The 17,500-nt window shown below is 44.5% G+C and overlaps 1 protein-coding gene across 3 annotated transcripts in view; it reads left to right on the top strand.

The window, feature by feature from the left end:
* The window catches only part of LOC122247731 (zinc finger protein datilografo), a 590,387-nt gene that overhangs the window by 222,914 nt on the left and 349,973 nt on the right, over window positions 1–17,500 (top strand). For all 3 annotated transcript variants that reach the window (XM_086545957.1, XM_086545956.1, XM_086545955.1), the window contains exon 3: window positions 8,122–8,451. In XM_086545957.1, the coding sequence (XP_086402083.1) occupies window positions 8,122–8,451 (330 nt within the window). The remainder of the gene's footprint in view (window positions 1–8,121; window positions 8,452–17,500) is intronic.

The following is a 17,500-nucleotide window of genomic DNA, read 5'->3' on the forward strand; positions in this document are numbered from 1 at the left end:
ATGATTTATGCAACTCATGATTAGTACCGCCATCTCGGTTAATCACGATACAGAATATAGAGTCAGCTACACATCCGCACTACTCGCACTTGAGTCATTATTCATTTGGCTGTAAGTTCGATGCATTTTTTTTTTTTTAGGGGGGGGGGGCTTAATTTCCTATGACCCTCATTTAAAAGAAGCGCTGTAGACTAATAATCAGCGGCATTTATTTCATCATCAAAACGCCAAGGACGCCCATAAACAGCTGAGAGTTCTGGTAATGAAGCATAATCCCAGTTCTGATTCTAGAACAACATAAAGATCAAGAAAATAATCATACCGACAAAATCCTGACGAAGATAATCCTAATAGTGGCGTTGGTTTTGCCTCGGCCTTTGTGCAGGGAAAGAGCGCTCCTGCATTTTCGATATTGCATTGAAAATCACCACAAATTGTTTGTCTTAGACGCTCGTTCATCTCTTACGCTTTTGTCTCAGATCAGAACCCGGAAAAAAGAGAGAGCATTTCTTTCGTATTGTGTTCTTGACAACAGCAGTACCGGATGCAGGACTTTAATAAATGATATGGAAGTCTTCTCCTTTTTTTCCCGGGGGGGGGGGGGCGGGGTTCTCTTTCGGAAATTGTTAATTTTTTATGTGCGTCTCTTAAGGAATGAGAATGATGTGGATTTCTTTCTTTCTTTCGTTTAGCTGATGTGTTAGTTGATGACGAAGAACTTTCAAAAGATATGATTTACATGGAATATGAAGTATGGGCGTATTTTGGTTAGCCGACGTGACTTTATTCTTTGCCTAAGAATTATCCCAAAAATATGTATTACATGAAAAAATGGGATATTTTTTTTAGAGAAAACCGTACTTTTCAGAAATAGTTAAGTGTTTCAGAAGGCAAAAATTCATAAGAATGATGATGTCCTTGTTCGGAAACAGATTAGGACCTTAAAAGGTAAGAAATCCAAGGCATAAGAATGACACGGTAGTCGATTTCTGATCTAAAGCTTATGACTTCGTTTCTTTCGGATATGGTTAAGAAATTCAAAGAAGAAGAAAAAAAGAAAAGAAAAAGAAGAAGGTGAAGAATCTATAAAAGAAAAAAAAAATGGAGGGAGGGAGGGAGGGACAGCGTTAGCATTTTCTGAGTCCCGGATGACGGACGCTTGCATGACCTACGCTGGGAAATATAACGTGTAAAAAATCCTTCCTTAAAATCGCCCCTTGAAATGATCGTCTTCGAAAGAATTTGGAAGAGAAAAGAAAAGAAAAAAAATCCGGGAGGAAGAGAGAGAGAGACACTGATCGGTCGGATAATAAAGAAAAAATGGAGAGAGAAAGACAGAGGGAATTATAAAGAAAAAAAATAGAAACTAGATAAAATGGGAAACAAAAATGGAAAAGAGGAAAACGTTTCCCCTTAAAATGGTTCGCGCGTAAGGTCAGGCCAGAATTAAGGAGCAGCGCCCCCCTTCATCCCTCTTCCCTTTTCCCCTCCATCTCTCTCTCTCTCTCTCTCTCTCTCTCTCTCTCTCTCTGTCCTCCCTCTTTTTCTCCCCCCCCCCTCCCCCCTTGTACACGCAAGTCTTGAAAGCCCCCATACTCCAGTCCCCCCTCCTCCCTCCCTCCCTCCCTCCCTCCCCATTTCCTCACCCTTTCCCCGCTCCCGTCTTCCCTCCCATCACCCCACCCCACCCCCTCCATCCCCAGACCCTCCCCTCCTCCTACCCTTCGCTCCCATCTTCCCTCTACTGCTTCTCCGCCCACCACTCCTCCCCCCAGTCCCTCGTCTCCCTCCTCCCCCTCCCCCTCCTCCCCGGCCCCTCCCCCCGAGCCTTCCCCCAGTCAAAGTCTCGCCCCTTTTACCAGCGCGCTTCACTCTCCTCCGTGCCGGTTCCTCGTTATCATAATCAATATGACCAACGATCGCCCCCCCTCCCTCCCTCCCCTCTCCTCTCCTCCCCCCCTCCTTCCCCTCCCCCTCCTAGCCTCTTTTCCCTCTTTCCTCTGCTCTCCTTCACGCCTGCATCCTCCCCTCACAAGCCTCTTAGTTAAGAGTCATTAACACCTCTCTCTTATTCTCTCTCTCTCTCTCGCTCTCGTTCTCCCTCTCTCTCTCTCTCTCTCTCTCTCTCTCTCTCTCTCTCTCTCTCTCTCTCTCTCTCTCTCTCTCTCTCTCTCTCTCTCTCTCTCTCTCTCTCTCTCTCTCTCTCTCTCTCTCTCTCTCTCTCTCTGTCTTTTTTTTTTTTCTCTCTCTTTCTCTCGCTCCCTTTCTTTCGCTCTTTTTCTCTCGCTCTCTTTCTCTCGTTCTCTCTCTCTCGCTCTCTCTCTCTCTCTCTCTCTCTCTCTCTCTCTCTCTCTCTCTCTCTCTCTCTCTCTCTATATAGAAATATATATATATATATATATATATATATATATATATATATATATATATACATATATATATGAACACACACACACACATACACACACACACACACACACACACACACACACACACACACACACACATATGTATATATATGTATATATGTGTATATATATATATATATATATATACATATATATACATACATACATATATATACATACATATATATACATATGTGTGTGTGTGTGTGTGTGTGTGTGTGTTTGTGTACGTGCGTGTGTGTGTGTGTTTATGTGTATGTGTGTGTATGTGATTGTATGTATGCATGCATTTTTCATATTTCTTTCATCATCTGTTTATCCCTTTCTCTCCATCTTCCAGAAACATACCACCACCTTACAATCATTCTTCTCATAACACCGAAGTTCAAAATAAATTTTCAAAAAAAATTATCTTCTTTTTTCCGCATTTCCTCACAAATCAAAAACACACCGGGTGGTCCCTTTCTTTTTCTTTTTGTCTTTTATTATCACCACCTAAAGCTCTTTACGTCGCGAAGCTTATTAACACCTTGCCTCTCTGCCCCCCCCCCCCTACCCTCTACCCTATTCTCTCCTACCCCCTGTATCTCTTGTACTTGTACCCTGCCCCCTCCTCCTCTGCTTTACTTAAACCTGTACGGCTCCCTTGTACTTGTAGTACCCAGTACCCTACTTTAGTTACACACATGTACCAAGTTGTACCTGTACTCACTGTAGCTGTACCTGTATCCCCTCCTCCTGTGCTTCTCCTCCCCTCCTCCGCGTCCTCTTACTCCTCTTCTGCCTCTTCTTACTCCTCCTACTACTCCTTTTCCTCTCCCACATCTTCTTCCTCCCCCACCTCTACTTCCTCTTCTTCCTCTTCCTTCTCTTCATCCCCCTACTCCTCCTCCTCTTCCTCCTCCTCCTCCTCTTCCTCTTCCACCTCCTCCACCTCTTCCTCTTCCTCTTCCTCCATCTCTTCCTCCTCCTCCTCCTCCTCTTCCTCCTCCTCCTTCTCCTCTTCCTCCTCCTCTTCCTCCTCCTCCTCCTTCTCCTCTTCCTCCTCCTCCTTCTCCTCCTTCTCCTCCTCCACCTCTTTCTCCACCTCCTCCTCCTCCTCCTCGTCTCATCCCATATTGACGATTTTCATTTGTTTCATGTTTTTGCGTCATAAGTGTTGACAAGCGCGTCTCTCCGGCTTAATTGGTGTTAGCAACGAAGTACGAATTCGTCGATGTATATTTTAGTTCTGTGGTTCGGTATCTGGGTGTTTTGTTGCTGTTGTTGTTGTTGCTGTTGTTTTTGCGTCCACTGTAGGGAGCAAAACTTACGCACGTACAATTGCACCCTCTGATTCCCCCACCATTACGTTGTTAAGAAGAAATAATTATACATATATAAATATATATACATACATATATATATATATATATATATATATATATATATATATATATATATATATATATATATATATATATATATATATATATATATATATAATGAATAAAGATATGACATAAAACGGAAAGGAATAAGAAATGAGACTAAAAGATAAAAAGTGCTATCGGGCGGAATAAATCCGTTTGTTTGTTTGTGTGCGTCTTTTGAATGACTTAACAAGATTGATAATAAAGTGATAAAACCCGGAGACTCTTTCCTATAAGATATTTTCGACTTATGTCTGAGCTGCATTCCCTTTGTGTTTGCCTTTCCTTTCGATGCCCGCCAGAGTCTTCGAAAGCGAAATAAATAATCATTTATTTCACTTCTCTATTTTTTTTTCTTTTTTTCTTTTTTTTTCTTTCTTTCTTTCTCTCTCGCGGGACACGACACTGTATTCTCTAATTTTCAAAAGCCAGCGCGATGCATAATATCCGAAAGGTGTTTAGACAACAATTCCATCAACCAGTTGTGATGATTGATTGCTTGTCACAGACATCGGAGAGGCTTTATCATGTTCTTGGCTATTTTAACTCAAAACAAATAACAGATATTCCTCTTGACAAATAAATGTAAAGGGTTATTTATATCCTCGGCTTTGGGTTCTCTATCTCTATCATTTTCCCTCTTTTCGTTCTCTGTCTCTCTCTTTGTTCTCTTTCTCTCTCTTTGGATGGCTGTGTCTGTCTATCTTTCTTATTACTCGTCTACCTATCTGTTTATCTTAGTAGTTATCTATTTATCCTTTGCTTTGCTTTTTATTTCTCTTACACACACACACACACATACACACACACACACACACACACACACACATACACACAAACACAAACACACATATATATATATATATGTGTGTGTGTGTGTGTGTGTGTGTGTGTGTGTACGTATATATATCTCCATCTACTCATATATTTATTTAAATGTTTTTGTATTAATATATATGAATATGTGGTAAGAGCAGCTGATATTTTGACAATGATCATGAATAATATATTGACAGACTGAGACCAAAACACCGCAGTTCTGAAGAGTTGTTGATCCTATGATATAACTAGCTGCGGGGGCGAAGGAATGACTGAAGCCTCGATGGTTGCGTTGAAGGGACGGACTGAGAGAGAGAGAGAGAGAGAGAGAGAGAGAGAGAGAGAGAGAGAGAGAGCGGAGAGGAGAGGAGAGAGGGGGGGAGGAGGTGGAGCAGGGGGACCTCAAAAATTAATTTACCAGAGCATTCTTCTCATTAAAATGTCGGCCAACTTTTCTCGGGTGCAGGAAACCTTCCGCATATAATATGAGTTCCCAGGGCTGCATTCTTACCAAACATAATCTCTCGCACAACTTTGGTAATTTTGCAGTATGAGGGAAGGAAGACGGGGGTGAGACGCGGGGAGTTTTGCCCGTCGCGATCTGTTGGTTGGAACCGCCGGCCTTTTTGAGCCTTCCTTCTCGGGCCCTTTTTATTTGGCACTTGCGGCTGAGGCGGCCAGGCGGCCAGGCGGCGAGGGCGCGGCAGCGGCGGCCGGATAGGCTGGATTGGGGGGAAGGGGGCGGAGGTGTAGAAGTGTGTAGACACATATATATGTATATATATATATAGATATACATATACACGTAGATATGCATATGTGTATATATAAATATAGATAGATAGATAGATAGATATGCATATACATATGTATAAATATATATGTATATATATATATATATATATATATATATATATATATATATGTGTGTGTGTGTGTGTGTGTGTGTGTGTGTGTGTGTGTGTGTGTGTGTGTGTGTGTGTGTGTGTGTGTGTGTGTGTGTGTGTGTGTGTTTCCGATCAAGAGTCGGCTAAAGTTTAGTCGAAACCATCTTTAAAAACACACATGTAACATACTCATCTGCCGTTAGCTCCTTTCCTTCTCGAACAGGAGAAGGAAAGAATTAGTACCAACTCACCTAAACAAGAGTCTTTAGACGCGAATTAAAACTTAGGGAAAATTTCCCCCCAACTTCTTTTGCTTATTAGATTTATCTTGCAGTGTGAAGAGAAGGCTGCGTTGACGTCTAATTAACTGAACTCGATCCATACGCCTCGGCTTCTGGTATTAGATATATCTAGGTCTATCTATGTGTAGGTATATAGCATGCGCACACGTATGCTTATGTATAATAACACAGCTCTCTCTCTCACTTTCCCTCTTTCTCTCTCTCTCTCTCTCTCTCTCTCTCTCTCTCTCTCTCTCTCTCTCTCTCTCTCTCTCTCTCTCTCTCTCTCTCTCTCTCTCTCTCTCTCTCTCTCTCTCTCTCTCTCTCTCTCTCTCTCTTTCTCCTTCTCGACCTAAAGGATAACACGGCTTTAAGTTAAGGCTACTTGACGACTTGAATGGGAAACCTAACATTGTTACTACGAAACTATAGCATGTACAACGATGGTTACTCAAGTCATAAGTAGTGATTTATCTTACTTTATATATATTTTTTTCACCTGGCGACCATATTCCATTGTCTCAGATCACGTATTTCATTTATTTCGCTGTGATGAGGGAGAAATAGCGAGCGTTCACGTTCTGGCTACACATTCAACTTCGGTAGCACAAGGTACACGTAGGCCTCCCCCTTCCCCCCTCCCCATGTTTACGAGAGGATTCTCAAGTCAAGAACAGCAATCGGATACCATAAAGAATGAGCAGGGGGGAAGGGAAAATAAGGATTAAAGTCTTGTGGACTATTTCCTCTCGTGGGTGTGGCCAGCCTTCCCTTCAAAGACGTGATGGATCCTGAGGTCTTAGTGAGATCACGTAGGTGGATACTCGACGTACCGCTCCACGCCCGCTGTTGATCTGCTGGAGTGTTCCTTGGGGCTACGTCGACACATAGAAGGGAGAGGAGAAAGGGGTGGGGGTAGGGGGAGGGGGGCTTTTCTATCTCCTCCTACTCCTCCTCTTCCTCTTCTTCCTTTTCCCCCTTTTTTTTTCTTCACTCCGACATTTCTCTCTCATCCATGTAGCTAGGGATGCTCCATTAGCCTGTCTAGGGGGAGCTCGGATAGGCCGCTTGGTAAGTGAATTATTAATATTCTTCGGCACTAATGCTGTTGGAAATGTGCATTGCATTTCGACTTAATTACTTGTTAATTTTTCAATATGTATCTCCGAACTCTATATTTCCTTCTATAAAGTATCTAGTTCCTCGAATAAGATTAAGAGAAATGTCCCTTAACATTAACTACATACATCCAATACGGATAAGAAGATACGACAGACCTATTCTTTCAGCAAAATAATTCATAAAGGTGGAGGAATCTCATTCTCTCTACTCTCCAGCATTAACCTTTTCTTTTAAAAAAATACAGCCAAATGAAGCCGCTAATTTGGCCAAACAATGTCGAGCTCCCTCGTTCAGATCTTTTACCCGGCCTTACTAATTTTCTCCCGGGGCGCCTTAAAATCGAGGCAAATCACCTTCCCCAACATTTTGTCATTTTATCATTCATCACGTAATTTAAGAGCCCAATTCATCATCATTTACAAGTTCCGCAAGATAAATTAGCTGCAATTTATCATCAACCAAAGTGGATCGCTTGCACATCCCACCTCTGTTCTTTTCGCGCTAACCGCCCTACACGGCAAAAATGGCGGGAAAAAGCGCGCCAGTTTTAGGAGAATTTTTTGGCGGGAGTTTTGTTTTCTTGTCGCACGCTTCACGGCTCCATCGTGCACCGTGATATGTCCGGAAGCTAGTGGACGGATTCCAAAGAATTTTTAGACAATCCTTTGTGTTCCGAAAATGCACTTGCTGCAGGGGAATGTATGTTTTGGTTTTATGCCTGACATTTAAAGTAAAACAGAGCAAATCATCTTCGCTCTTTTGTGTGAAGAAACGCCTCCACGGCAGGCTTGTCTTCCTGTGAGCGCTGTTGGTTTGTATGTTTCGCTTTCTGGCCAGCAAACTTATTACTGTTGTTGTTTTCTTATGATTTTCTATAGAAAATCCTATGTATATGGAATATAGCTAAAGTTGTATTACCGACTTTACGACTGAACACGTAAGCTCCGCATAGCTGATTACGTAATTCTGAAACTGTTTGAAAAGTGATTTATTCAAAACATTATGAGGTCATATCATTTTTAGAAGAGAAAATGCTGTAGTTCCTATGTATTTTATTCCATTGCGTGATGTCTGAACTGTTAAATCCATTAATTATTCAATTGTTATTTCCTTTTCTGTCTTTTTATCTCTTTAGCAATCTCTACTCTCTCTCTTGTTTGCGAAGGAGCTAAGTTTATCTGACATGTTTCAGGACACGAGCGAGACCGAGTCGACAGGAGGGGCTGTAGGAGGAGGAAGCGATGGCCCCGCGAACAACGGGCCTTCACTCCCCCCTGGGCTAAGTCCTGCTGTTGCTGCGGCCGCTGCAGCCGCAGGGGGCGTGGGTGCACACTCCCTCCTTCAGCAGACCATGTGCCAGTTGCTGCGGCCTTCGTCCCCTCGCGGAGATGCGCCCTCCTCGCCGCCCCCGCTGGGACACCCGTCTGAGCCTTCTCGCTCTTTACACTGGGGCGCTCAGGACCTCCGACCTGACCTGGATCGCCAAGATGCCCACTCCCCGCCCTCACTTGACCCCACAAAGGTAGGCGAACATGCGTCTTGTTGTCTGTTTAGAAGTGCACATCCGTCTGACGAAGAGGTGAAAGGACCCATTGTGTTCTTTTAAGGTCTTGGTCAATATGTTACTCGGAGTGCTTATTCCTTGAGCTAGTGTGTTACCAACATACACACGCGCGCGCACACACACAAACACATACACGCACAAACACACACACACACATACAAACACACACACACACACACACACACACACACACACACACACACACACACACACACACACACACACACACACACACACACACACACATACAATTCTTTCCACAACTTTACGAAAAATGTATGCAACACGTGTGTACTTATGCCCCTTCTATGGTCTCTGTTGTTTACACAGTGTTGTATCTACCCACTTCACTCTTTTGCAGACGATGCTCTTCATATACACACTTCTCCACACACACACACACCTACACGCCCACCATAGGCCCCACCCCCACACCCACCACAGCCCTTCCACTTTGGGGACCCATCGGAGAAACTTCCTCCCACGGGCACTCCTGAGAAATTGCTTGTGATTCTTTTGCTCCGAGTTTGTCCCGGAAGAGGATGAAATCGACCATTTCTTCCGAAGTTATTGTTTATATTATAAGTTCCCTTCTTGTGTTAATTGGATGCAGATGAATGGTTGACTAACAATAACTCTTTAGCAAAAGAATGCAACAAGAACAAGAGAAGGTTTTGAGTCAAGAAGTGCGAGGCAGGTCTTGGAGGGAACGCCGGCTCACCCTTCACCTCTCCTCCCTCGTCAGACATCAACACACAAACTAACTGCTTTTATACTGTGGGAAATGAAAAGAAAACTGAAAGGGGCTGATGGAACGAAGTACACATGCATATTCAAAAGTGAATAAGCAAGAGGCGTACGGGATGCAAAAACCATTAACACCTATACTACAAGAGCGTGTTCCTTCTAATTCCTTAAGCGCCTCCCTGGCATCTCGGCGCGAAGACCTTGAATAGTTATTAAAAAAAGGAGCGAGGGAAAAGGGGAGAAAAAAGGGAGAGAGCGTATATATACGGGCCCTCCCCTCAGACACCTCACATGTACCCTAGGCCATTCATCATGTCTTCGCTAGGAGGAGGTAGGAGAGATGGTGGAGAAGAAGGGGCAACTAGTTGGCGAAGGAAAGGGAGGTGAAGGCTGGGTGTAGGGGTGGGGGCTGGAGGGGGGGAGGGGGCGGTGGAAGGGAGAGAGAATTAAAAGTGTATGATATTCGTGTATCACCTGCGGAGTGACATTTACCAACCGCCCACAAGTATTATCCCTCGCCTTCTTCGTCTTCTTCGCCTTCTCCCCCGCCTTCTCGGTAGGGGTGCGGTCATCACCAGCAGGAGGCGAAGAAAAATGGAGCGAAAACTTCTCCTCCTCCTCCCTTCCCCCCACTTTTTTCCCTCCCGAGATAGTTGTTCAGAAATTACGAGTTACTTATCTTGTTTTCAGTATCAGTTTTCTTTGGAGGTAAGGAAGACAGGGCGTGGGTGAGGTCGGGAGGGGAGGGAAGGGGACGGAAGCTGCGGGGGTTCGAGCTGGAGCGTTGGCCGTGGTGTTGGTCAGGGCGCTGGAATCTCGAGCTCACATATGATTGGACTCGAAGGCGCTTCATTAGCCGAGAGGTGGGGGTTGCAGGGGGCGTGTTTCAGTGGGAAGGCAATGCCAGGTTGCGGAGAACCGACACAAAAGGGGTTCTTCATCCTGCCTTCAGTCACTCGGGTGTAATAGCGGTGCCGAGCCCCCGGGCAGCGCACGGCAGGCTTAAGACCTAAAAGTCCGGAGTTGGAGAAGAAAGAAGTAGGCGTCGAGCGGAGCATTTAACATAGCTTCAAAACAATGGCCTACCCGAGACCGTCTGTGTCGGTTAGGTCGGTTTTGCTCGTGTCGTGCAAGGTGTTGTTGAGCCCAATGCCGTTTGGTGGTCTGCACGATCCCAGCCCGAGGCTTCTTCATTATCTTTGCTCCTCCATCAGGACGAGAGACAAATCCTTCGACGTAATCCATTCGTCAATAATGCACGTCCAGTAGACAGTCCTTTCGGCGATTAGCGAGCCGGATAACTCCCGGCCATTTTATCAGGATTATCAGACACGAGTTCATTTTTTATTAATGGACCTCTCAGATTTGATATGACAATTTCCGGACCACGAAACTATTAATATTTTTTTAGAGCATGGTGCGTGTTTGAGTCGGGGCGCGGCGGGAGGACGAAAATTCCCTTCATATAAAATCATGGTGACCTGAGTTTTCATATTCCTTTTTTGCTTCTCTGTCTTTTCGCCCTTTTCTGATATTCTGTTTTTCCTCCTTTTTTCTTTCTCTGTCTCTCTCTCTCTTTTTTATTTCAGCCATGAAAACTCCCTCGGCGATTTACAAGCTTTTCGTGACTGAAGTTTGTTGTTGATGTTACCGACTGCTATAGTTATCCGGTCCGCACGCGACTTCACTGTATTTACTGATTACTTACGCCATTGCTGAAAAAAAGCAAAAGGGAAAAATCATTCGGTAATCATTACTTCTTATAATGAGTATCTTTAACTCGGCTAACATTACGTCTCACCATGCATGCCACATTAACTACGAATCATCACACATCAGATAATTACAGGCAGGAAGGCAGCATGGTATATCGTTGAACATTATCTTTATTTCCCACGAAAAGTCGAACAGTAAATACATGGCTAGTAAATACATAAGAATGCCAGACATTCAGAAAAGCCTTGCTTAAAAAAGAGACATTTGAATTAACACATGCAAACAAGAGTTCGTGTTTACACTGGCCCATTTGGATTTTTGGAAGACATTTTTCCCCCCGTTCTTCGTCCAGACTTCCAACTCGCACACACACTGGCCTCTCTCTCTCTCTCTCTCTCTCTCTCTCTCTCTCTCTCTCTCTCTCTCTCTCTCTCTCTCTCTCTATCTATCTATCTATCTATCTCTATCTTTCTTTCTCTCTTTCTTCCTCTCTGCACCCCTCTGTCTCTCCCTCTCTCTTTCTCTGTCTCTCCCACTCTATCTATTTTTCTATCTGTCTTCTGATGTGTTTATCTCTACATTTCTTCACCCACTTTTGTATATCTCCCTCTCTCTCTTTCTCTCTCTCTCCCTACCTCCCCCTCCCCCTCCCTTTCGCTGCCTCTCCCTCTCTCTCTCACACCCCCTGTCCCTCCCTCTCCTTTTCCCTCTCTCACTGTCAGTTCCCCTCCCTCCCTCCCTCCCTCCCTCCCAGGATTCCACCACATTCTAGCAGGCTCCTTCAAGGGCAACTTTTGGCGGAGTTTTCTTTCCGGGTTATAATGTAGCGCCTCTTCCAGCGGGCTAAATGGATACTTGACGAAGAGCGGGTATTTGGACGACCCGGAAAAAAGACGAGTCCTCAAAACGGGCGAATGGATGCTAGTTAAGCAGTTTAAGTCTCATTTAGTCCATTTGTAGACGTGGAGGGCGGAGTATCTTGTCTTCAAGAGTACGGCAGGTCCATATGTACGTGTATTTTTTTTTTTTTTTTTTTTTTTTTTTTTATGTTGCAATATGGTGTTGGAGATTGCATGGTGTGTCGCGCGCGGGAACGGAGGCTTGGATTCTGTTTAGTAAGAATGGGTGGGTGGGTGTGTCTTGCTCTCTTTCTTTCTGTCTTTCTCTCTCTCTCTCTCTCTCTCTCTCTCTCTCTCTCTCTCTCTCTCTCTCTCTCTCTCTCTCTCTCTCTCTCTCTCTCTCTCTCTCTCTCTCTCTCTCTCTCTCTCTCTCTCTCTCTCTCTCTCTCTCACGTTTTATCAAACATTGTTCTTTGGATTATACACTTCATCGAAGTGAAAATACTACGAAAAAAACATTATGATTCCTTCTCTCCCCCTTCTCCCTCATTCCCCTCGCCCTCTCGCCTTTATCCCTTTTCTTCCTCTCCCTATCCTCTCCCTCTCTCCCTAACCCCCTTTTCCCCTCTGCCCCTCTCTCCCTCTCTCCCTCTCCCCTTACCCAATTACCCCCTTTCACCCTCTCTCCCCTTGTTTATTGCCATTCGTGTATTTCATTATTTCGGCGGAAGAAAGCGTCTTATCGACCACCCTCTGTGCATGCAATCTGCTTGATATGAAGATTTTCCAATTCTTATTTTTAGGCATTTTTCGTTTTTTTCCGTTTTTTTTTTCTTACTTTTTTCACTTTGTTTCTTCATTTTTGTGTGTTGTGAAGTAAGTTGGAAAAGGGTTAGGGGTGGGGGTGGGGATGGGGATAGGGGGGTTGATCTACGTCGCAAGTGATGCTGAGAGACTGAAATGGCAATTTCAATTATTCGTTTGGCGCAAAGATAGAAAATGAGATTACGTTTTTTTTTCTCTCTTTTTTATTGAAGGGAGGAGGGGGGTGTTCTTTTCGAAAAAATGTGTTCGTATTCGGAAGAAGAGAAGGGGTAGGTAGGGGTGAGGGGGGGGGGGTATATCATGTCTTTTAAAAAGTGCAATATTGCTTGGTGGTTTCCGTATTGATTTGCTTGGCGGTACCTTTCGTTCGTATGGTATTCGATGCGACATTATAGATTATAATGATTGTAATTATGATAACTATGTTAATAGTAATGGTAATGAAAGTAATTATGACGGCCGAAAGCATTATACTAATAATGATTATGTTCATAAAAAAGATGATAATGATAGCGATAGTGATCATAATACAGCGATAATGAGTGGCAGTACAAAAATCAAGATAATAAGTATGATGATGATCTTCAAAATAACAATCAACATAGATATTTTGCTGATAACGTGAACGATCAAAATCCTCCATTTTTTTACGTTACGATACCAACCGGTTGTGTAGCATCCGTTTTCTATGCTCTTTTTTTCTCGTTTTCTTTCTTTCTAGAATTACTCTACGCCACTATAGCAAAAACGAAGTCAGAGTCGGAAAAAAAAACAATAACAACAAAACAATAGAAATTATACAAAAAAATATTCGTGGGTCAAATAAAACAAAGCCGACAATACTCTCGCCCTTGGATCAAGTCTTTCCCTAAGATCTCGAGGGAAATGGGCCTTGCTCTCCAACCGCCTTTCTTGAGGGCTCCCACTCACCCACCCATACCTGACTCTCTCCCTGCCCTCCTACCTGGCTCTCCCCTCCCCTCCTACCTGTCTCTCCCCCTCCCCTCCTACCTGTCTCTCCCCCTCCCCTCCTACCTGGCTCTCCCCCTCTCCCCCTGCCCCCCCTATCCAGCCCCTCCCCCCTGTGGTCAGAATTTCTTTTGTCTCTAATTCTTGATATCGGCGCTTGCTTCAGCACCAGATCTCGGCCTCGTTCTGTGAAGCATTTTCTGTCACGTAGCATTTTTTTTGTGTTTTTTTCGGGTTTTCTTTATATGTCTTTTTTTCTTGTTTTATTTTTTTTCTCTCTCTTCCAAAACTCTAGGTTGCTTGGCATTTTAAAGCAATGCGAGAGAGAGAGAGAGAGAGAGAGAGAGAGAGAGAGAGAGAGAGAGAGAGAGAGAGAGAGAGAGAGAGAGAGAGCACGGCCGTTTAATACCAAGCAAAAGGTAAACCTTCTCCCAAGCCAATGGTTTCGAATGTGAATTAACACTTCCTTAGCTTTTCGCTCCCTCCTTCCCCCCTCCCTCCCTCCCTCCCTCCCTCCCCTTCTCTCCTCTCTCCCTCCTTTACCCTTCTCTTCCTCTCCTTTCGCCCCCCAGCCATGCCTCCACCCCCATAACTCTCACTCTCCTTTTCCTCTCCCTCTCCCCCCCCGTAATCCCCCCCTTCCATCCCCCTCCCCTCTCCTCCGCCCCCTCCCTCTACTCCCTCCCTCCTTTCCCTCCCCTAAGGCCCTCCCCTCCCCCTATCCCTCCCTTCCCTAAAGCCCTCCCCCCCCCCATCCCTTCCTTCCCTAAAGGCCCTTCCCCCCACCTTCCTCCCTCCCTCCCTCCCCCACACACTTTGCTAGCTCGTATTTGAACTATAAATTATGCTGGCAGTCCTGCGCGCCTGGCCAGGTGAGACGAGAATAAAAGAGGGAGAGAATATTCGTAGATAAAGATGCGTATTTAAAGGATAATTAGAGAAGCCAAACCGCGAGGGGGAAGTGGGTGTAATTAAGTCGAAATATTAAATAAATGCATTAGATTAATTATTCAATGCATCGGTTAATCGATCATGTTCGAATAAATCAGGCAATAGATTAGGTGACGTCGACCCATTGAATGAATTCATAGGATGGATTTGATTAGATATGTTAATTAATCGACAATGAAAAAAGGAATTAAGCAACGTCGAATTATATATATACACTCACTTAAAACAAAGAAGAAAAAAATACACGTACATACTTATATATATAAATATATTAACACACACAAATATATATATATATATATATATATATATATATATAACATATTAACACACATATTAACACACACGGACACGCGTACAAATACTTAAAACACACAAACATACACTATTTGTACATATAAACACATATATACAAACACGCACACACGCACACACACACACACACACACACACACACACACACACACACACACACACACACACACACACACACACACACACACACACACACACACACACACACACACAAGTACACACGTATGTACACACACACACGCCGAAGCCCCTTTCCAAGTTGCACATTACTATCCCATTGTCGCCTTTAGAGCACCATCGACCTCGTGGCGTGACTAAAAATGCATTTTACTGCATAATTTAACTCGGGCAGATCCCAGCGGCCGTCCCTTGTTCTCACACGGTGCCAAAATATGGGCTTTTCTACGATTAGTGTTGAGGTTAGGCTCCTGTGAAACCCCTCGTGGAACACCCATTCCCCTACCCCTACCCCTTACCCCACCCACCTAAACCCCTCTTCTGACTCCCTCTTTTGACTCCCTCTTCTCCTCTCCCTCCTCTCCCCCGTCCCCTCGTTTGGACAAGGAGGTTGCGGAGATATGATAAGGGCGAGGAAGCGGTCCCTCTTTGCACTTCTCTGAGCTCTCTCTCTCTTCCCCCCCCCCCCTTCCTTCCCCTCTTCCCCTATCTTTCTCCCGTTCATTCTCTCACTTTCTGTCCCCTCTTGTCCTCCCTCCTCCTCCTCCTCCTCCTCCTCCACCTTTTCCTCCTCCTCCTCCCTTCCTCTTCTCGCCTTTCCCCTCTGGTCCTCCTCAACCTCCATCCTTCTCCTCCATTCTTCTTCTCGCCTTCATTTCCCCTCCGGTCACCCCCTTTCGCTCATCCCCTCCCCTCCTCTCTCCTCTTTCATCCCCTTCCCTCCCCTCTGGTCCCGTCACCCTCCTTTCCCCTACCCCTCTCCTCCCTCCCCTCTTTCCCTTCCCCTCCACTCACCTCTGGCCTCGCCGCCCTCTTTCCCTTCCCCTCTCCTCCCTCTCCTCGCCCCTCACTTTGAGAGGATCTTCTTCACTTCGCCTCGCCCACCGCCTTCGTCCCCTCACTCCCGCTCTCCCCCGCGTCTTCTCTTTCCCCTCCCCGACCCCCCTCCACCCCTCACTACTAGAACAACAGAAAAAAATGCGTGTTGAATATTTTATCATTCTCTCAGCCCGCGATGTCCTGAGGTGGCCTTATACAACACCGTTAATTTCATGTATAAATATCTATTCACTTCGGTTCAGACGGACCTGCTCGCTTCTCAGATTCAGTCTCCTTTGCCTGTTTCTATCTGCTCTCTTTATATGCATATATAGATATATATATATAATATATATATATATATATATTATATATATATATATATATATATATATATATATATATATATATATATATATATATATGTGTGTGTGTGTGTGTGTGTGTGTGTGTGTGTGTGTGTGTGTGTGTGTGTACACGTGTGCACACACGTACAAGTTGAACACATGTCTATGTACGTATATGTGCAAGCAAATGTGTTGGTATATATGTTGTATACCAATTTATCAACCTAATTATATCGAAATCCTCGTACATTGTCATTTCTCGTCCTGTCTCTGTCTATTTCATCATATATCACTCTGTCTATTGGCTAATTGTTTCATTAACATTTTGTCAAATACATGTGTGTGTTTGTTTGTTTGTCTGTATCTGTCTGTGAATGTCGATGCCCGATAATTGATTTCAAAATATATGTACATTTTTATATTACAACATCATGCATTACGACTCATCCCCACCCTGACCCGTATACCCACCCACCCAACCCCGCAAAAAAAGACACATACAAACACAATGCAATTACACTCACCGAATAAAAAATCATCGAACTTTAATGATTTTGTCAAGTGGACATACAACTAAATCATGCAAACGGATCCCTTTTCATAACCAATGCATCCGAGGTACTTTACTCTATGAATAAAGCGCGCGTGCTGGAGTCGCCCGTAATCCTTCTTGATATAAACAAAGTTTAGAGGTACAGTCGAGGGAAAACCAGCATTTTCTGAACCCAAGGTAAGCCGCTCTTTGATGGCATGGCCCTTTTTTTCCCCGAGTGCTAGCATATGTAATGGCGGACGCTGGGCTGGTAGCCTTGGAAAACACGGCGGGTCGTGTCTTGGAGGGAACAGCCTGTGTAGTACCTCCTCTTCGGTAGGGGGGGGGGCGGGATGGATAGATAGGTGGATAGATGGAGAGAGAAGGGGTGAGCGAGGGAGAGGGAGAAGGAGAGGGAGAAAGGAGAAGGAGAAGGAGAGAGAGAAAAGAGAAGGAAAAGGATGGAGAAGGAATAAGAAGGAGAGGGAAAGAGGAGAGAAAGAAGAGATTGAGGAGAGTGAGAAGGAGACAGAGAAGGGTTGAACGAGGGAGAGAGAGAAGGAGAGAGAGTAAGAGAGAGAGGGGAGAGAGAGGAAGCGAGGAAGAGAGAGAAGGGGACACAGAAGGAGAGAGAGTAGGAGAGAGAAAGAGAGAAAGCGATAATGAGACACAGAGAAAGGAAGGAAACCATATAATCTCTCCTACTCTCGATGCATACAATCAGAAATACCTGCTTCCGTTGCAAACTGACTAAGCGTTAACCCGCACTG

Source organism: Penaeus japonicus, unplaced genomic scaffold (assembly GCF_977035675.1).
Source record: "Penaeus japonicus unplaced genomic scaffold, GWHDUDI00000001_assembly GWHDUDI00000017, whole genome shotgun sequence".
NCBI lineage: Eukaryota > Metazoa > Arthropoda > Malacostraca > Decapoda > Penaeidae > Penaeus > Penaeus japonicus.